Source organism: Aphanomyces invadans (genome assembly GCF_000520115.1).
Source record: "Aphanomyces invadans strain NJM9701 unplaced genomic scaffold supercont1.47, whole genome shotgun sequence".
Lineage (NCBI taxonomy): Eukaryota > Oomycota > Saprolegniomycetes > Saprolegniales > Verrucalvaceae > Aphanomyces > Aphanomyces invadans.
This window is the reverse complement of record NW_008580192.1, coordinates 85,546-104,579: the sequence shown is the minus strand read 5'-3', so window position 1 is coordinate 104,579 and position 19,034 is coordinate 85,546. Positions and strand designations below refer to the sequence as shown.

General features: G+C 53.1%; 9 protein-coding genes across 13 annotated transcripts; 5 read left to right on the top strand and 4 right to left on the bottom strand.

Annotated features, from left to right (window-relative positions):
• Positions 1-1,106: 1,106 nt before the first annotated feature.
• On the bottom strand, positions 1,107-2,947 carry H310_13065. Of its 2 annotated transcripts, XM_008880425.1 has the most exons (5): positions 2,384-2,947; positions 2,182-2,342; positions 1,854-2,130; positions 1,601-1,792; positions 1,107-1,553 (listed from the first exon to the last, which is right to left on the bottom strand). In XM_008880425.1, exons 1-5 carry the CDS (start codon positions 2,925-2,927, stop codon positions 1,261-1,263), a joined length of 1,467 nt encoding a protein of 488 aa, XP_008878647.1. In that variant the 5' UTR covers positions 2,928-2,947; the 3' UTR covers positions 1,107-1,260. The 2 variants fall into 2 exon arrangements, with proteins under 2 accessions (XP_008878647.1, XP_008878646.1); XM_008880424.1 differs by having other exon boundaries at positions 1,107-1,792.
• A 54-nt stretch (positions 2,948-3,001) lies between these two features.
• H310_13064 (hypothetical protein) lies at positions 3,002-4,996 on the top strand. The gene is made up of 9 exons (XM_008880423.1): positions 3,002-3,236; positions 3,291-3,647; positions 3,695-3,814; positions 3,857-3,986; positions 4,033-4,169; positions 4,220-4,315; positions 4,361-4,586; positions 4,647-4,702; positions 4,768-4,996. Exons 1-9 carry the CDS (start codon positions 3,012-3,014, stop codon positions 4,807-4,809), a joined length of 1,389 nt encoding a protein of 462 aa, XP_008878645.1. The 5' UTR covers positions 3,002-3,011; the 3' UTR covers positions 4,810-4,996.
• H310_13063 (hypothetical protein) lies at positions 4,468-7,428 on the bottom strand. Its single transcript, XM_008880422.1, has 7 exons — positions 7,232-7,428; positions 7,104-7,174; positions 6,889-7,046; positions 6,507-6,842; positions 5,791-6,458; positions 5,524-5,739; positions 4,468-5,480 (listed from the first exon to the last, which is right to left on the bottom strand). The coding sequence occupies exons 1-7, from the start codon at positions 7,415-7,417 to the stop codon at positions 4,827-4,829; spliced, it is 2,289 nt and encodes a 762-aa protein (XP_008878644.1). The 5' UTR covers positions 7,418-7,428; the 3' UTR covers positions 4,468-4,826.
• Positions 7,429-7,723: 295 nt separating this feature from the next.
• H310_13061 (hypothetical protein) lies at positions 7,724-9,309 on the bottom strand (the record flags this gene model as incomplete). The annotated part of the gene is made up of 4 exons (XM_008880420.1): positions 7,724-8,369; positions 8,414-8,473; positions 8,517-8,651; positions 8,701-9,309. 4 exons carry the CDS (start codon positions 9,307-9,309, stop codon positions 8,193-8,195), a joined length of 981 nt encoding a protein of 326 aa, XP_008878642.1. The 3' UTR covers positions 7,724-8,192.
• H310_13062 (peptidyl-prolyl isomerase FKBP12) lies at positions 7,741-8,179 on the top strand. The gene has a single exon (XM_008880421.1). It carries the CDS (start codon positions 7,775-7,777, stop codon positions 8,111-8,113), a length of 339 nt encoding a protein of 112 aa, XP_008878643.1. The 5' UTR covers positions 7,741-7,774; the 3' UTR covers positions 8,114-8,179.
• Positions 9,310-9,582: 273 nt separating the features above from the next.
• H310_13060 (hypothetical protein) lies at positions 9,583-11,475 on the top strand. The gene has a single exon (XM_008880419.1). The coding sequence runs from the start codon at positions 9,828-9,830 to the stop codon at positions 10,398-10,400; it is 573 nt and encodes a 190-aa protein (XP_008878641.1). The 5' UTR covers positions 9,583-9,827; the 3' UTR covers positions 10,401-11,475.
• Positions 11,476-11,597: 122 nt separating this feature from the next.
• H310_13059 (hypothetical protein) lies at positions 11,598-13,475 on the top strand. The gene is made up of 3 exons (XM_008880418.1): positions 11,598-12,717; positions 12,768-12,964; positions 13,016-13,475. The coding sequence occupies exons 1-3, from the start codon at positions 11,617-11,619 to the stop codon at positions 13,224-13,226; spliced, it is 1,509 nt and encodes a 502-aa protein (XP_008878640.1). The 5' UTR covers positions 11,598-11,616; the 3' UTR covers positions 13,227-13,475.
• On the bottom strand, positions 12,942-17,282 carry H310_13058. Of its 2 annotated transcripts, none has more exons than XM_008880417.1 (18): positions 16,858-17,282; positions 16,670-16,808; positions 16,567-16,618; positions 16,396-16,522; positions 16,228-16,344; positions 15,688-16,188; positions 15,593-15,635; positions 15,415-15,533; positions 15,215-15,349; positions 15,065-15,163; positions 14,807-15,004; positions 14,523-14,751; positions 14,287-14,477; positions 14,175-14,243; positions 13,992-14,119; positions 13,847-13,946; positions 13,660-13,797; positions 12,942-13,608 (listed from the first exon to the last, which is right to left on the bottom strand). In XM_008880417.1, exons 1-18 carry the CDS (start codon positions 17,239-17,241, stop codon positions 13,354-13,356), a joined length of 3,024 nt encoding a protein of 1,007 aa, XP_008878639.1. In that variant the 5' UTR covers positions 17,242-17,282; the 3' UTR covers positions 12,942-13,353. The 2 variants fall into 2 exon arrangements, with proteins under 2 accessions (XP_008878639.1, XP_008878638.1); XM_008880416.1 differs by having other exon boundaries at positions 14,807-15,010; positions 15,071-15,163.
• A 352-nt stretch (positions 17,283-17,634) lies between these two features.
• On the top strand, positions 17,635-18,841 carry H310_13057 (hypothetical protein; the record flags this gene model as incomplete). 3 transcript variants are annotated; one of them, XM_008880415.1, is made up of 5 exons in its annotated part: positions 17,635-17,708; positions 17,749-17,961; positions 18,012-18,167; positions 18,215-18,453; positions 18,513-18,841. In XM_008880415.1, coding segments are annotated over 5 exons (988 nt in total), but the record flags the coding sequence as incomplete, so codon positions are not given. The 3 variants fall into 3 exon arrangements, with proteins under 3 accessions (XP_008878637.1, XP_008878635.1, XP_008878636.1); XM_008880413.1 differs by having other exon boundaries at positions 18,215-18,841; XM_008880414.1 differs by having other exon boundaries at positions 17,749-18,167.
• Positions 18,842-19,034: the final 193 nt, after the last annotated feature.

Below are 19,034 nucleotides of genomic sequence, written 5' to 3'. Positions count from 1 at the left end.
CGTCGAGTGATGCTGGCATGGATGCACCGACTTTGCTGCGAAAACGCACGCGAAAGTATCGGTCGACCTGGACAGGGTCCTCCACGATCTCTACGCAACGAAGGGCGTCAGCGCGTTAGTTGGCATGCAACATCGCCACCGATGTGCTCTCCGTATATGGACGCGATCGACGTGAGCTCCAGCGACACGAGCTCCAGGTGCCGGCCGCCCGCTAGGCACATCACTTCCATCGTCGTCATTGGTGGTTGGTGTATGATGGAGAGGCACAAATCTCTCAAAACAGCGAAAATATCCATGACCAGCTAAAATGACCAAGTGCATCGCGGCCTCTCGGAAGCGTCAGGTTGGTTGATGATGATGGAGGAGGCCCGATCCCAATGTCGTGTGTGGAGTGGATTTGAAGCAGGCTGACCGCCACGGGTTCATTCCGTCGGTTGATTCAGCTGAGCGTCGTCGACACGAACGGTCGCTCGCTTCTGCGGTGCATCTGTTCGGCTTCGTCGCGCGTTCGGGATGTGCATTGGGTATTGTCATGGCTTGGTTTTCAACGATCGGCGACTCCAGATACATCGAACGAGCATGTCCTCGTCGGCACAGCCGTGACAAGGCTGTTTGAGTCCTGTTTGTGGCACCTGTTACATGTTGTTTGCACACTGCGCCAGAGGAGAAGATGAGCTACTTCGCCAAAATTCGACACGGCAAGAAGTAGTACTCCACATTTCTCACGGATTCACGTTGAATATGGAGGCAACGGAGGCGCATAACGCGAAAGGTCTTTGCAAGTTGGACTCCAGGCTCGTGCTCTCGCGGCAAGCATCAAAGATGCTGGTCGAGTCCATGGCATCATGGCGTATCCACATGTGTCTACCCCATCCACCGTTCGAATCGTTGATGGCATCGGATCGATGTGCGCCATGCAACGCGTCATTGTGGAGACTAGAGCTTGCAAGGATGGGCTTTGATTCAAAGATAAAAATGTTTTCACTTGCATGGCACACAACAGCATTGTGGCGTCGTGCTCCAACCGCTTGGTTTCACGGTGGAGAACTTTCAGCCACGGTGCAGGAGAAAGCGACGCTCAGGATTCAAGACGTCGATGCAAGCGCGCGTGACTGGACCGGGTCAGCAAATCCGTCTGGCCCGACACATCAAGTCTTTATTCGTCAAGCAGTCAAGAAAAATACTGTCTGCCACAACAAAACGATGGCATTGGAGCTGAATGAGCACGCGCGAGGGGAGCGTCGAAGCGGATGATCGTGGTCATCGTCGTCTGGGTTGCTTGGGGCTTCGTGGTTTAGCAGCGCTGGTCGAAGCGGAGGAAGTGCTCGAAGGAACGCCCGGTCGTTTCGGCGCCGTTTGCTCGAGGGGGCGCTTCAAGTTGTTACTTGTGCTCGATCGCGGAGCCATGTTGGATTGATTTGAACCGGGTTGACCGCCACTGCTCCATTGGGTCGGTCGATTTGGTGGAGCACCTTCGGCGCCAACGGACGCTCGCTTCATGGGCGCCCCGTTCGGTCGCGCGTTCAGGTTCATGTGGGCATTGCGGGCCCGCCCTACACGTAAAAGCGTTGAAACGACATCGCCATTGCATGTTGCCGACCATCGTCGTCGTCCTTGGTGCCGTCGACGGGGGACGTAGCCTTGGCTGGGTCTTCCAGGGGCTTAATTTTCTGCTTTTGGAAATGAATCGGTTCTTTATTGGGTTCGTCGAACGCATAATCTCGAGGATATGGCTCGCATTTGAAGTAGTCATGAGCCAATGCCTCCGACGCCGTGATGCGGTTCTCGGGATCTAAGATGACCAACGTGATGGTCTCTTCCTCGCCAAACAACGCGCTGTAACGTGGACGTACCATAGTAAAGCATGCGGCTGACTAAATCGCGAAGGAGAACGGACGACTGACCCGTGCCAAACTTGACGGCTTCGTGTAGTTTGGACGTCGTCGGGTACTCGCGCTCTTTCGTCATGTTCTGCACGTTCGAGTACTCGGGCAAGTGTTCCATGCCGCTCCACGTTTGCGGGGTCGGAAGGCCGAGAATTTTGAAAATCTTGTCGCACTGGTCCTTCTGGAATGGCGCGTTGTTCTCGTTCACCTCCTGACCGACAAAGAGTTCTCGCGTGTTCAAGATCTGCACAATTCACGCCATCAGTGCCGCGTTGTGGCCGAGATGGCAGAGGACCTCGGCAAAGATGCACCCCACGGCCCACATGTCGACTGCTTTTGTATAATGTTTGGCGCCGAGGAGCAGCTCGGGCGCGCGATACCACAACGTCACGACCACGCGCTCCACTTCAGTCAATGCCTTGATCGGGTCCTTGTAAATGCGAGCCAATCCAAAATCTATGCGTGTCTTAGTTTCATGGAAACGATAAAGCATACACCTGCAAGCTTTACTTGGCCACGACGGCGCCCATGGCCAACGACGAGGATGTTCTGCGGCTTCATGTCGCGATGCATGACCCAGTTGTCGTGCATGTACTTGACGCCCTTGAGAATCTGGTGCATAAACGATTTCTTTGTGTATTCCGTGAGTGGTTTCTGTCGGCTTTGCTTGATGATGTCGTGGAGGTCGTGGTCGGCATAGTCGAACACCAACGCCAACGACGTGGCTTTCGGGTCCACATGCACATCGTGAAGGTGGACGACGTTATCGTGGTGCATTTCTCGCAAAATCTTGATCTCTCGCACCGTTGCGATCGACAACACGACTTCATTCTTTCCCTCCTTTTGAGTCTTGATCACTTTGACAGCGAAACTTTGCTCCTCATCCTCCGGCGACCGCTCCCGACTGTTGAGTTCTCTGGACGAGGCGTTCAAGGGCTCTGCTTTGTACACGATACCATACGTGCCTTCGCCGATTTTACCCAGCAGCTTGTACTTGTCCGACAAATTCTGCCGCGTCTGGAGCAAGGACTGGCGCCGCATCGCAAGTTGCCGAGTTCACGAATTTTGAAGATAGTAATATTATAGTAGATACTACTATGAACCATATCTTGGCCGGAAAGTGCCATGGACGACGACGACCTGTTTGGGTATCGTGCTGCCCATAAGACGACCCTCGACAAGCACAACGCCGCCGCCGCCTCCAACGACAACCTGCTCACGTTTTACAGGTCCAGATGCGATGCATTTCACCAGGAACGGAAAGATCTCCTGGAACGCTTCCACGAGCTGGATGTGTCAAGGGAGGCGTGGCATCGAACACAGTGGCAGAATCAAGCGCACAAACAAGAAGTACGACGGATGGCCCCACCATGGATCGCGCCAGTGTTGTTACGTGTGCGTTAGATTGTGGACCTCAAGGTCGAGCTTGCTCGGGCGAAAGATCAACTCCATGCAGCCGAGGAGACGATTGCGACCCTTCGATCCGAGCAAGAATCGTTCAAGATTCAAGAGGCCGAAGACAGGAAGCGCATTCAGCACTTGCTTCACTTGACCCACCCAACTTCGGAGGAAATCACGTTTTACAAGGATTGTCGCCCAGGCCACTCGCTGCGGTCCCCAGTGTGTGACCCGCTGTCGTCAGGCGACACGTTACCATCGAACGTCAGCTTAGCCGCCGAGCCATGTTTCCGGACCATGAGCAAGCAAGACAAGCACATGAAACGAGTGGCTTCGAACGGCGCAGCCAACGGTGGAAACAAGGTTTGGGCTGTGCTACGTGGATGTGCGCGCTCGACTCTTGATGGTAGGGGCGCGTCATCCGCACAGTCTACTTGCCAAGCGAGCAGGCGGATTCACTCCTGCTTCGCGTGCAGCACCTCACGAAAGAGCTCGAGACGCACCAAACCCTGTCGAACAACCGCATTCAAGTACGACATCGCTTCATCTTGACGTCGTTGACGTGTGCCTAGGGTCTTCTCAACGATCTGGAAATGGTGACAGTCGAGTCCAAGCGACAGTGCGAGGCTCACAATCAAGAGCTGAAGAGCACACAGACAGACTTTACAAAGATGCAGCGTCTGCTCAACAAGGCGACGAAAGGTAGAGTCGACGTTGGCGTCTGCCTGTGGGCCACACAACGGGATAGATTACCTCGTCGCGCGGCATGATGCCTTGGCAGCGCAGCAAAACGCCGAGGAAGAAATGGCTCACTTGCATACGCTTCTCCAAGAAGCCAAGGCAGAAAAGGAAGCAGTGAAGCATCAAGCGATCGCTGAAACCCAAGTACGTCGTCGTTGTGGAATATGGTGGGACCGACTGACGGCGGCGACCAGGCCATCCGCGAAACCATCCGCGCCGAGGGCAACCTGTGTGCCGAAGAGTTTCGAAAACAAGCCGTGTCAAGGGAGCGCGATATTCACATCCTCAAGGTCCGTGCGACGCACGTCGCCTTCGGAGCTCACGGTGGAGGACAGGAGCAATATGCAGCCGTTCAAGAAAGTTACAGTGCCCGCATCTCGAATTTGCAAGCGCGCCTGACCAAGCTCCGATCCCGCTACAAAGCGTTGGAAAGCCGACGAAATCTCGACATGGAAGGGTTTTCCAGAGATATCACGACGCTAAAGCGCCACATCGTCAAGCTCGAAAATTTGTACTACGGCACAAAGCTCACGACCGACGAAATTCGGTTGCTCAGGATCGGTAACGACACCCATCCACGTGTGGTTCTCTATGGCCGTCGCCCTCGTGACGCTCGTGTAGACGAATCGAACACGCTGCATGGTCCCGACTTGGAGTTGGAAATCGGGCAACTGCAGGTACTTGACCAGGTGTTGGCGTGTGTGCAAGTGCTGAGTTGTTGTTGTTGTGGCGGGGGTTGTAGAGGCGATATACAGCGTTGGCTGCAGACATCATGAACGCATGAGAGAGCGCGCGCGCTGCCTATTCGGCTGCTTTATTCTTGTTCTTCTCTTGAATGTATCGAGACATAAACTCGGACGCGCGAAACTGGTTCGACCACAGCACTCGCCCGACCCAGTTGGTTTGCTGGCCACTCGACACAATGTTGAGCAAGTTTTGCTTTTGCGCGTTGAAATCATAGTGCGTCTGGCACAGTGTCTTTCCAAGGTCGTGCGCAGCTTTCCACGTCTCGGCATCGTTGTACAGATTGGCAACACGATCCGCAAATTCACGAGGGGTGTCTGCTACAGCACCTCCCCACTTGCCCGGCAAGTAGTTCATTCCTTCCGCTCCGACGGACGTCGACACCACTGGCGTCCCTGCCACCCAACTGTCAATGATCTTTCCCTTGATGCCTGCGCCAAACCGCAGCGGCGCGAGGCTCAATCGGTAACAGGCCAAAGTGTCGTGCACGTCGTTGCAAAATCCCATCACGCGAATGTTGTCATGACCGCGCTCGAGGGCTTTGGTGGCTTTGGCCGATGCATACGAGCCGTAGATGTGCAATTCTGTGTCAGGATGCACCGATTGTCGAATGGATGGCCACAGACTGTCCTTGAGCCAGTGCAGGCCGTCTACGTTAGGCGAGTGCTTGAAGCTTCCAACGACAGCAATGTGTCGGCGATCATGAAAATTCTACGAGCGGTGGAGACTCTCGTGGTCGACGATGTCGACGTACCGACGAGTACTGAAGCAGCTTGTCGGGACGCACGATGTAGTCCAGTTTTCGTAGGTGGTGCCGTGGTACGTCAAAGCGGTGGACGAGCAGTTCTATTTCAAAATCCGACACGTACACCGTCCAGTCGGAGCGAAGGATGCACGCAAGTTCTCGCAGCACCACCGACACGACGGGTTCGACATCGATCGATGGGTCGAGCGCCGTGCGAAAGTCTGCCTGTTGGCCACGTGCGCGTGAGCCCTTCACGGCGCCCCGTTGTTCGCCTACCTTTGTTGTGCACACGTGGAATTCGCGTGCTTTGCGCAAAAAGTGCACATCTTGCAAATCCAACACTCGAACGGCGTGGGGGCTGTGCTTGGCCACGTGCCACCCGTACATTTCTTCTGCGATGTATCGATCGAAGATTGCGACGTGGATGGGAAGCGATGCCATGACCGACGCGAACGTGTCCGTGTTGGGATCGACTTGAACGCACGTGGCTCCCATTTCTGTCAGCAAATTGGCGTGGCTATTCAGTCGACTGGGAGATATGCACACGACATTATATCCTTCGTCGAGCAGGATGCCAATCATGTCGGCCGTGCGAACACCAGCGGCGGACGACGTGCGCTCGGGCCAAACACTCCCGGCGACTAACACAGTCCACCCGTTCTTCTTGGTTCGTGGCGTCGCGGTTGACGGGGACGTTGTGGCTAGTGGGGGCGGTTGGTGGTGGGTTGGCTTTTTTTGCATCTCCAACGGCTGGAACCATGCTGGATCCATGTTGGCCGCAAGCCTGGCTTCCAAGTCGAACGGACCAGGAAGGCCGTCGGGAAAGTTCTCTTTGACCAGCTCGTGGAAATACGCGACAGGGTCGCGCCCTGTCGCCGCGCACAGATGCTTAAACCATTTCATCCCACAGGACACGTGGCCGCGCTCTTCGAATACGATTTGCGCTACAAACACGTCGTGAATGACGGGCTGAAAACAAAAGCGCTGTGTACCAACAACGTCTGCTGACACGGAATCGCCCATCGACTTCAGTTTGTGAACGAGTCGTGGTCCAGCATCCAGTCCGCGCGCTTCTTGCACCAGCGGGATCACGGCCAACCGAGACGCAAGGGAATTCTGAGTGTTGTTTGCATGGGATAACAGGGCTCGATGTGCAGGGAGCTGCCCGTAGAACGATCCGAGCTCTTCCAGGCGGCGACGAACCAGGTCAAAGTGTCGCGCTTCGTCGCAGGCAACGTTGACAAAGTCGTCGTAAAAGTCGCGTGGAAGGGTACACAAGCCATCGCATTGCGACGGTTCAAAGCGGACAACTGTGTCCCAGTAGTTGTCTACATGGCCATTCAGAAATGAAACAAGAGGAGCTACGCTACTGACCCACGGCGCCGAGCTCGATGTGCGCCAGGGCGTGCAAAATGGCGATCGGAATAGGAAACTCCTTCTCGCTCGGCATATCCTTTGGGTCATAGAGGCGAGGCAGAGGTGGGCGCGATGGAAAGTCCGGTGGAGTAGCGGACCACGTTTGGGTGTGCATTCTACACACACGACACCGCAGTCTGAGCTTGCACAACTCGACTACAATCGATACGTACAAGGGTAGGCTGGTAGTGCGCCACAGCGTTTGAACGTGGAAGCTTTGCACGACTTTCTTGTTGGGTGAGCTCTAGACAGCGATGCACTGATCTTGAGCTTGCCCAAGCAAGAACGGCCATGCCCTCACCTCTCGCAAAATCGCTTCACCTCCTTGTGCAAGAGACAGCGGACGGTGTAGCTCATGCGTCAGGTCAGTGCTGAGATGTCTTCGCCCAGCTGATGACCATGGATAGTTTTGCTGATGCTTGATGGCTTGGAAAGCGTGTCGTCGGATGCGATGCCGCACCGCGACGTGCTTCGAACCAACAATCATGACAGGTCTCCGTGTTGATGTGATTCGCGCATGTAAACCGTGCAACGTCATAATAATACAAAAATTATGTCAGACTCGATATTTTGACCAAGGTGCACGTGTGATCTGCCATGCAAGCAGTCGGCGTTCCTGTGTCACGTGAGGACGACGAGGACGTGCCCAAGCCGTTTGTACAGCGAACGGCTTACTTGACAATCTTCTGCCTCCCGCTGCGTGTCGCGTGTGGAACGGGCGGTCGTGCGGCGGTTCATGCTTTGAGCGAGTGGTGTGCAAAATAGTGGTCACAATAGTTAGGTAACCAACCACGGGCAGAAAAGGGACGGAAACCACTAACTTTTCAGCGACTCCGGCACCAGGATGGGAGTGACGAAAGAAATCTTGCGCGAAGGCAATGGCCAGAAACCCACCAAGGGCGCCCAGGTGACGGTCCACTGCACAGGTTACGGCAAAGACCGTGACTTGAGCAAGAAGTTTTGGAGCACCAAGGACCCTGGTCAGCAAGAGTTTGCGTTTCAAGTTGGGTTGGGGCAGGTGATCAAAGGGTGGGATGAAGGCGTTTTGTCCATGAGCTTGGGGGAGTCTGCCAAACTGACGTGCTCGCCTGACTACGCGTACGGGGCCCGCGGGTTTCCTGCGTGGGGCATCCAGCCCGACTCTGTCCTCGTTTTTGAGATCGAAGTCCTCAAGATCGAATAAGTCCACGACGAAGAACAGACGTAATTGAATCGTGTCCTGCTTCTTGTCTTGGCCCCGTCCGTGGCGTTTCAGTTGGTGTTCATGCATACAGCGAGTCGACTATCTTCCGCGCCACGTCGGGTCGGTACTCGGACAGCTTTTCCCGCAGGTGTTCGATGTCAAGTTTGAGGCGCCTGAGGGACACTCCTGCCTTGCTGCCTCGAGTCGTTTCGACATGGGAATTTTCGTACTTGCATAGCTCGCTAGTCAGCTTGGCCTATCGAGAACGTGATGATGCAACATGAAAAATGGGTCCCGCACTTTGATAGCGTCGAGCCTTTTCGCTTGGTAGTCGAGCCACTGCAACGTCAGCATGCTTGCCTGGGGTACGTTCGTGAGCACAACGCGTTGGAGGTGCTGCTACCTTGGTTAGCGTTGTGGACCGGCCCAAGATGGTGATTTTGGCGCCGACGTACAAGTCCCAAGCTTCGAGCGGCTTTTCGTTGCGCCCGTTGATGTGCGAGATCGTGTACACGGTGTCGAGGTTGCCCAGAACAAACTGTGCCCTCACGATGTGTAAACGGAACGACAAAAGCGACGGCATGTACCTGAAAGTGTTTGGTGCTGATGGAGAAATAGATATCCGCGTGGCGCTTCTCCGTGACGCTCATGCGGGTTTCGTTCCACGACGAGTGAAAGCACAAGATGTCGAGCTTGTCCAACCTACAAACGACGTGGAGGAGGCAGTTTGGTTGGCCCACGTACGATCGAATCTTGGGTTGTCTGTGGATGTCGGCGGCTCTAGTAAATACCTCCTTCGACGCTTCGTAGCTGGCCCCTGGCGTGCACAGCAGCCCGCACGATGGCAGGTCAGTCTGCTCCTTGTTGGTCGCAAAGTTGTAATAGTACTTGGCCCCATCGCGACGGAATTCCATCCATGCATTGTCGACGACGTCGGTCTCCGCGTGCTTCTCCCTGGCCTTTCGAACCTGCGCGATGAAGTAGGCGTCAGCGGGATGGCTCGATTGCTGCTCTTGAGTCTGTTCGTTGATGTATCGCGGACCGTGCACGGAACTGCTCAAGTCTTCGACCCAATTTGGGGGCAGTGGCGTTTCCACGGCCTGCTTCATGATGGGCAGCAAGAACGGCGCCGTTGTCAAGTCGACGTTGTAGTACTGCGCCATGTTGAGGATGTCATTTGGCTGGAGCTCCCGCATCCGGGCTCTGCAGCGCGTTCTTCGTAGAGTTGTGCCGGACAAATGTGTCGCTATTTCTGGAACTACCTGAAACGTTGGGCTGGAAACGGCGAAAGCAGTCGGGATGGAGACGACGATCAAGGCCACGAGCACGATGACGAAAGTCCTGTGATTGCATCTTATCGCAAATAAATAACATGACTTGGTCACAAGAACTGAGGCATGGAATCTTGTGGCGGCGCCACAATGGTCGTGGCAAGGGGGGGGTAGAAGAAGGAGGACGTGTCGTCTGGCGTCGAGACGAGTGGCATGTCGGGGTGTTGGATGCAATGCGATGATCCTGCGTGTGCCATCGGTGGTGGCAACGTGGCGGTGCCAAACGGTGGAGGAACGGGCAGAGGGGACGGTTGGCACAGGGGGTCGAGGCACTGGAACACGTCAACCGTTTTTTCGTTGGTCGTGGTGTACACTTGGCCGGGAAAGTTGGGCTGGTGCGACTGCATCGTGATCGATTGGGTCTGGGAGAATTGCACATATTGATGAGGATGCGACGCGGCACCTGGCGTCGTCCCCGCGACTTGCTGGCCGAACGAAAACGTGGCTTCAGTTGGAAACAAGTGCGTCGGAGCATGGTGATCATGCTTGCTGTTCCAAGCACCTCCGTGCATGTTGTTTGCGGCAACGAACAAAGGCCGCCCATGGTCATTGACGTGCGGCGGAAGGCTCGGGTTGAAGACGGTCGTTTGGGTGAAGCCATTTCCAATCGTCGAGCTGATCGACACGTGGTTCGTCTTCGAATCTTTGATGGAAAAGCTGTTCATGAGGTGCAGCGCTTGGGAAATCATCATATCTTCGAGCTCTTCCGAGCCCGACGAGACAAGTCGAAGCGCCGGGACTTCAGGGGGGCTGTCGTCTTGGGAGCTGTCGCTTGCAGAATTTGTGTCAGGGGTCCCGTGCTTGAAAACATTCACTTGATTTGCCGAGATTCGAATGGTTGCATTAGCAGCGGTCGGTTCCGACGAGACCACACAAGAGGTTTGCCCTCGAGGAGAGTCACATGCCCCCGGTACCTCGGGCGACGAGCCTTCCGATATCGATGGCCCTTGCGGTGAAATATGGATTTCTTTGTGGAAATGGGCAATGCGGGGGCTTCTATTTGAATCACTAAATCCTGAATGTTTGGGGGAGTGGACGGCCGGGGTTTGCATGTCCATGGACAGCTTCTTCCGATCGACACTTGACACGTCCCTTCTTTCAACTTCGCATTCAACTTGGTTGAGATCCGTGGCGTCCGTAGCGTTGCGAGCACCGGTAGGTACATGGGACAATTCTTTGGGTCGAGAATTGCGAATGTTTTCAAATTCTCGGAGGATCGAGTCGTTCTGCAGCACCATGTCTTCTAGAAGTCTTTGGTTCTCTGACGCTTGGTGCATCAGCTGGTCCAACAACCCTCCAGAAACCGTGATGTCCTTGGTCGCAACTTCGCATGGACTACGCTGTTTCAATCCGTCCCCATTGGCAACGGGCGTGGGTTCCACTGGAGGGAAATGAGCATATCGAGAAGGAAACTGAGCCACAGGCGACGCATCGACGGGATTGAGCCATTTGTCATGGGCGCCACCAACCGCACTAGGACGAGTAACTGGATGACCCATCAGTCGGTTGTCCTCCATCGCGAGAGTGTGTTGGGGCGAATACTGCACAGAAAAGTCGCAACTGACTGTGACACTCTCTGTAGAGATCTTAGCTTGTCGTCTTGTGTTGGGCAATATCGTAGCGCTGTCAAATACGGGCAGTTTGTCCGTTCTTCCAGACAGCGCGTAGTTGATGTGGGCTTGGGCATTATCGAACTGCTCCGTCCTCGGTGACGAAGGTAGCAAGTCAATGATTGTGAATCTGCCTTTTTGTTCCATCTTTCCCTGGCGGATTCGAACATGTTGTGGTCCATTCTGGCTCACCGACTGCAAGGGCTGCCCCGGGACCCCTACCAGCGCTTGCATCCCATGGGGTTCCACGTTTCTCGGGCTAAACAATGCTTCTGGCTCGTCAGGAGCGTCCGTCACGATGAATCGCGTTGGCTTCTTCTTCTCCACGGTGGTATTGCATAAGGGGTCACCGGTCGTCGAAGATGGCGCCAAGGGCACCACGTCATCCGACTCCTGTCGTCGCATGTCAACAGCCACTCCGACGAAGTTCAAATCAGGGAGAGGACTTCGGGCTACTTACTACTAGTAAGTACATCGCAACAACAGTACTACTACATAGTATGGTGGTGCTACTACGAGTAATTGTATAGTAGCATAACAGTGTGTTGATCCGCACGTTGGCATGGCTGGGGTGCAGCGCGTCCGCGTCGAGTTCGTGGAAGAGGTCGCGACCGATGTGATGGTTGAATGGGGGTTTTCCCGTGTGGTTGTTTCAATCGACGAGTCAATGAAGCATGTGAGTGATTTGCTCCATGGAATTGTCCGGCGGTTTGGGCTGTCGAATCGTGGGTACGACTTGCTCTTGGGAGATTTTGCCATCTTACCGAGTGAAAAGATTGAGCGCATTCTTCAAACCGACGACGTTCTGTCCCTTCGAGCGTCTTCTGCGCACCCAGCGAGGCTGCTTGTGACGTCGTCAAAGGTCGACAAAAAGCATGGTAAAAAGCAAAAGCGGCCACGAGAAAAGGTGAAAGTTGCTCCAGCAGTCGCTGCTCCCGCCAAGTCAAAGGTGAAACGCCACAACGAATGCGAATCGAAGCGAACAATCGAACTGCCAAAGGTCGCTGCGTCCAAGAAAACCGAAACTTCGAGAAGTGTCCATGCTAGTGGGGTCATCAAGAAGCGGACGTGTTCATCAGAGTCAAGTGGGCGAGAACGCAGGCGAAAGCGGTCGCGAAAAGTGGATACCGTCGAGATGGCGATTTCACCACCAGTGCAGCCACATATTGCCCCATCCGTTGCAACTCCTCCTCGTCAAATGCGGAAAGGTCATGTTCGATTCGACGAGGTGGAGTCCGCGCAGGAAAAACAAGTTAAGCCGACCAATGCGGTCACCACTTTCGAGGCGCCCATGACGCGAGGGTCGTCTACTGCCCCAACCGAAAAATCGACTTCATCTGTGTTGCGAGCAAGTCGTCCAAGAGCGATCCCTGTGAAGCTTCAGAAATATGGACCTCGGCAAGGAGCCACGCGACGAGGTTTTGCGCCAGCTCCGCCGCTTCCTGTTTCCGGTCGCATCGTTGATGAAAACGTGCGCTCGCAACCTGTTCAGCCTCCTGCCCCGTCAGCCAAGAACGGTCCTTCGTCCGTGGTTGACCCAGTGAAATTACCCAAACCGACGGTGCATTTGGATTCAAGCAATGAAGTGTGGAAGCGTCCGTACACAGTCATTGCGTCAGTCAAGCATGACGGTGGCTCAAGCAAAGCCAAGGACACGCACAAGGTATCTCTCCCACCGTCATGCCGTCGTCGTTCTCACAGCCGTACTATTAGGATTTCAACATGGACAGCTATCCTGTTAAGGATATGTCAGCCATTGTAGAGAACGACGTCATCGCATTCAAGACCATCACGTTGTGCCAAGTGCGTTTCGAGCCGATTGTGTCTGAGTGGAAGGTCGGGAAGGTGCTGAGCCACACAGCCAACGATGTGTCGGTTCAATTGTGCCGTCATGTCTACGTCGAGAGCGAGTATGTTGTCGCCACCGAGTCGTTTGTATTTATGTAATTTTGTGGCGCTAGTATCGCGTGGCAACCCGACGATGAAGTCTGTGCGTTCAACGTGGTGGATTTTGCTGAGATTCGAGTGATCAAGACATCCACTGCCAAGATCCCCGTCGACGTATCTGTTGGGGAACAAGTTGAGCCGGATGTTGAGGAAGACGATGCACAAGACTTATTGGAGGCGCTGCGCCGCCGCAAGGAAGAACTCTTGGTCAAAGCATCGCTGTGATCCGTCAACTCCGCGGTGTTTTCGCATGTTCATTCTCGACAACGAAGAACCGTGCAACTTCATTCTTGGCACCTCTGCACCCATTTGTTCCAGTTGCGTTCCAATCTTGACAATTGCCACGCATAGATTAAAAGACGGCTGCAGAGACTAGGATGGCCTGAAGGAGCTGGGACGCAATCTCTTGGATGAGGATTTGGTTGTTTTCTTGGGCCAAAGCGTGAATAATTGGGTGGATGTTGTACTCGACCAGAAACTGCACGGGTGACGTGTGGGATTCAAAAATGCATTTGAGCATCTTGAGCAGATTCTTGCGGACAAACGGTTTGGGGTAACTCAGGCGAAACAAAATTTCCATCACAAACAAGCTCGATCGGCCAAGCGCCTACACGATGTGAGGGGTTACATGGACGGAACATCCCTAGTCCATTTGCACCTGGTTCATCCGCACGGACCGCGACAGGATCTCGAGCAAAGACTCGAGCAGGTTTTCAAATTGGTGCTCGGCAGTTCGAAAGCACGAAATAATTTGCTGAATGTAGTGGGGTGCCAGCAGCACGTTTTCAATTTTCAACTAGAACAACAGCCGTGAGAAAGCGGCGACGACGACACACATGATGTACTGTGTCGTGGACGAGCCACGCAGCTAATGCCTTCATCGCGTCAATTTGCCAGAACTTATCACTGAGCAGCGTCAAGAAAAACGTCACACCGTCGCAAGCCCTGCGAGGATGTCAGAACAACAAACGCAGAACAAAAGGAACGTACCACAAATGCTCACGGGCGGTCGCAGAGGCCGACGCCAAATCGCACATGATGGGTAGCACAAACTGCTTTAGCGGGCTCCTCGTCTGGGTCACGCGTTGCAAAAATGGAATCAATCCCGCTTGCGCTGCCTAACGATCGCGCCGTGGGTCGTCAAATTTTTCTTCGGAAAAAGAATTTCGCTACATGTGTTTGGCGATTTCGGTTGATACGGCACAGGTAAAACATGGCATGTAGAACAATGTTTTGAACATCCTACAAGGACAAAATGAAATTGGTGGAACACGCATTGGTCAACTTTGATCTGGGGCGACGATTCGTGCTGCAACACATGGACTAACGTGGGAATCGTTCCAGCCCGGTCCAGATTTTCGAGCGTGTTGGGCTCCATGCTCATGTTTCGAATGCACTTGAGAACCTTCACCATTGCCGTCGCGTACTCGTCAACCTCTGTGATGATGTTCCCCGGGTTCAAAGAGTACAGCAACCCTACAGCAGACATGATAAACCAACCATTGGGTTGGAACTGGAAACCTTCAAGCACGACCAAGTCGCACATGTGCTCTTTTACAATCACGTCGCCTTGCGAAAACAGCAAAAAGATGTCGCATATTTGATGGAGCTCTTCCAGCAGGCTTTGCATGTCAGCCATGTCGTTTTGGTGCTTTACAATCGACAGCACCACTTGATTGTACACAGCAATGAGCTTCTTCAGCAAACCGAGTTTGACGAAAAGACGGCATGTGTCATTTTTTGGAATGGACTAGTCGGCAAGAAGTACATTACGAATGGAGTGGAGAGGTGGACGACATGAGTACCTGGATGGAAAAGATGCAGCCGATTCCAGTTAAGGAAATGCGGTGCAGCGTTTCATCAGTGGAGCTCAAAAAATTGATCAAAAGCGGTAATCCACCGCATGCAATGAACATTTGGAGAGTCCAAGAGCTCGACACACATGTCTGCTCGACAAACTTGGCGGCCTCGAGGCGAACGAGGCTTTGCATGTCTTGCTTGGACTGCTTCTACTTGGCAAATAATCAAAACGTGTTTTGTTGGAGGACGAATCGTGCACACACGTTTGCCTTTTCAGGTTGATCGACGACCAAAGCAACCACCAACGGCAGGAGCCCGACCAGCGCCAAGTTTTCCAGGAATTTCTTGTTGTCGAGTATCAGCTACGTTTGGAAAAGTTAGCTCATGCACGACACCTTCACAATGTTGCGCACCATGTTAACAACATTCATCACGGCGTGAAGGAGCTTGAGCTCTTTGAATTCCAGGGCCTCCATGAGGTTCGGAATGACGCCTGGTTGGGACGCGAGCTCTTGGCGAAGGGTCGCGTTGTTGCCGCAAAGGTCGTGCTGCGAACGAAATGTGACTTGAATCAATCTTTGCAAGATTTCACATAAGATAAAGCAGCCCTCACCAATTGCTGGCACGCGTCAAGAATCACGCGATCTTCCATGCTCGGATCCAATAAAGACAACAGCTCGACGACGCGAGCAGTCGCTTTGTTGGTCATTTCCCGCTGAGAGGTATCAAAAACTACAAGAAGCGACATGTGAGACAGCAGTCCACACAACGTCACGGTGACGTGTCCTTACAGGGTTCGCCAAACGATGTTTCGGCAAATCCATCGAGTCCGTCCTACAAATTGCGAGTCAATATCGCTTCCGTCAGGTTTGAACAGGAAGGTTACATCTTGCAGCGACGACGACAGACGAAATCTCAACGAATTTCCATTCTTGAGTACATCGTCGGCGTCAAAGTCCCCAATCAAGTCGTCGCCGTTGTCGTCCTCTCGAAAATGCTTGAGCTTTGAGCCTTCGCCGTGGACACCACTGGAGTTTCCCCAAGTTCCGAACGTCGCCGCATCCCGCAAAGGCGCAGGAACAGGATCATCGTCGTTCCAAAACGGATCGTTGGCATCGTCGTTGCTCAATTGGAACGTCGACTTGGGCAACTGATCGTCGAAGGTGGGACGGGGCGCTGGATCTGTCATTGGTTTTACAAGCTTTAATGGTGTCTGTGTTGTGGCTTCCAAGTCCATGTCCCAATTCTCGTCGTCATCGTCTTCCTTCATCGCTTCCAAATTTGAAATCGCCGAATCCCTCGTATACGAGTCGTACATGCGAATCGTGTTGAGCACCGCGGCGCGGTCGTCGGTGGACGTGACGTTTTCTTGAACTTCTTGGGTGCTCTAACGCCATGTCAGTTGGAGTTATCCCGTTCCAAGCACCTGCTCGACTTTGGTGCGAGGGATTTGGCTGATCCATGGGTGTTGTAGCAACTCATCGGCGGACAAACGCAGACGCGGCTCTTTCATAAAACATTTCATGATAAAATCATGCAGCGCCTGGAAGGGTTGTCCGAGTTATGGTGTGTTGGCTCAGCCGCCGCCACGTACGGGTGAAATAGACTTGGGCAAGGGGGGATGGTCGTCTTGAACAATTCGAAACAGCGCAGCCATGGGAGCCAAGTCAAAATATGGCGGTTTTTGAGTCAGCAGCTCAATGATGGTGCATCCAACACTCCTGGAATCCATGTGACCAGGTCGCAAGGAGATTGGGGTCGGTACCAGATATCCGAAGCTGACGACCACCCAGCCATTTCAATCACTTCGGGGGCCACTGCGGATAATGTGAGCTCACCACACTCGACGACTCATGGGCGCAGCATACTCCAGTAAGGCGAACCAACCACGGAATTGGACTTTTGAGCTTCGTTGAGCTTGATGGCAACGCCAAAATCGGCAATTTTCACAAGGCCGTCCTTCGTGGTCAAGATGTTTGCACCTTTGACGTCACGATGCAGCACTCCCTATCGTAATCAGTGCATGCTGAGACTACGCTTGGTTGAAGGGGCTTACCTGGGCATGCAAGTACGCTAGCCCACGCAGCACTTGGGTGATATACATTGCCACGAGCGTCTCGGAAAGTGTTCCAAACTTCTTCATGAATTGCGCCAAGGATCCGTTCTCCATGTACTCCAACACGATGTACAAATAATCTTCTTCTTTGATCGTGTTGTAGTACTTGACGATGTTTTCGTGGTGCAGCTTCTTGAGCAACTTGATTTCGCTCTCAATGGCGGCCAGCTCTTCCTTGGCCATGTCGATGAGGGAAACTTGCTTGATTGCCACCGACTTGCCATTGCGCAGGTCCAATGCACTAAAGACGGTTCCAAACCCACCCTTTCCAATTTCAAGGCCCAACTGGTAGTGGTTCCCCACAATTCGTTCCCGCCGAGTCATTGCCGCCGGCAGCAAGAGCGGCGGGCCGTTTGAAATCCGTGATGGTCAATCTAGACTGCAAAAGATCCAGGAGCTTTGTCGGTCGAAATAGACAGTTGCTCTTCATTTTTGTATTGCTAGGGATTTTGTGTTCCCAATCGTACGTCGACATTAGATAATATGAAAATTCCACGAACATGGTCACATCAAGACGAAAGCAACGCGATGGCGGTCTAGGGCGTGTCCAGACCAACTTCGCGTAAAGCCGCAGGGATGGCTCCATTTAAGTCTTGCAAGTGCGCAGAGAGAACAGAGATCTTCAAGATCCCGATGCAGGAAGGCGGTGGTGAAACCGTGTTTTTCCAAAAATACTCGACGCATTCGCAATGGTGCTGCCCATTTTTACGAACAAACTATGGTCGCGATGCACCCAGAAATTGAAAAGGTCGAAGTCGATGCATTATGCGAACTATTCCATGCCCTTGACGGTATCGAGGCACACCTTTGAGAATACTGATTGCTTCATAGGCCCTCAGTGGACAAGAAAGCATGGCTGGCTGCAGTGCGACAACACCCAAAATGAACAGGGTGGGTTGGCTTGGCACGGAACGAAGTGGAACAAGGGCCACGTCATTTCAATCGACTTACCAAGAAACAATTTGCGAGGTCCTTTACCAGACATATTTTCCCAGCTGAAAAAGTTGCAACACCTCAATCTTGGCGGCAATCCTTCATTGACCGGTATGGCGATAGGGCAATAATGCAACTTATGTGTCTACGGTCATGGTTAGGTCGAGTGCCACATTCGCTGATGAAGTTAAAGCACTTGCAGTACTGCTATCTTGATGGGACACAAGTGTTTGACATTGTATCGTCGGGCAACGCGCATGATTTCCACATCACAAAGTACATTTCAAGTTCCAAGGCTTCTGTCCGCCTTCGCATTGGTATTTCCTCACCTCCTTCTATGTCTTGGATGGAACGGATGGGATAGGGAAATCAACGTGGGTCGCTGACGTGACTGAACAAGAGATGTTCCTGGTTTCGACGAGCTTGCAGGCAGCTCGGGCGCCCCCAAGGCCGACAGTGATCAAAATGACTGCGCACAATGCAACTGGACCAGAAAGAGTTCGAGCTGCAAGGACATTGCAACGAATTTTCCGACGGTCGAGGGCACGACGCAAACTGCTCCACCTTGGAAAGGGGGGTGACAATGTCTCCGCATCTGACGAGGTGTGCTCGGTAGCATTGACTTTCATTCGCGTCAATCAGTCCTTCCCGTGTGTGGTTAGAACCTCCACAACGATGCAGCTACATTGGGACCTACAACTTCTTCACTGGTCCAAAAACAACTATTACGCCGGTACGGAAACGAACGCACGATGAGCAATCGCTACCGTTGTTTGATCAACGAGTACGACCAAGATCGCTCAGGATTTGTGCATTCACACGACGTACTATTGCTCTGTGGGGATTTGGGTATACCAATGGCACCTCAACAGTTTGAAAGCGCAATGCACGCGATGCACATCTCAACTCAAGGAAAGGTGGCAGTAGATGTTCTCCAAAGTTGGCTTGAAAATGCTTTGGATCGTTAATCGCAAATTCCCATGAAGGTCGGGTTGTATGATGATATGTGTAGTTTGGGTCGATTTACTGCAATTTTCTGGATTTTTCGTAAAACCGAGAACCCAAGAAAAAATTCGACCCCGACAAAAATACGACACCACTCTATTTTGATATGGCATCACTTGACAATAGAAGTACTGATTTCCCCCCTTCAACCGAACTTTATATATTTTGTAAATTTATAC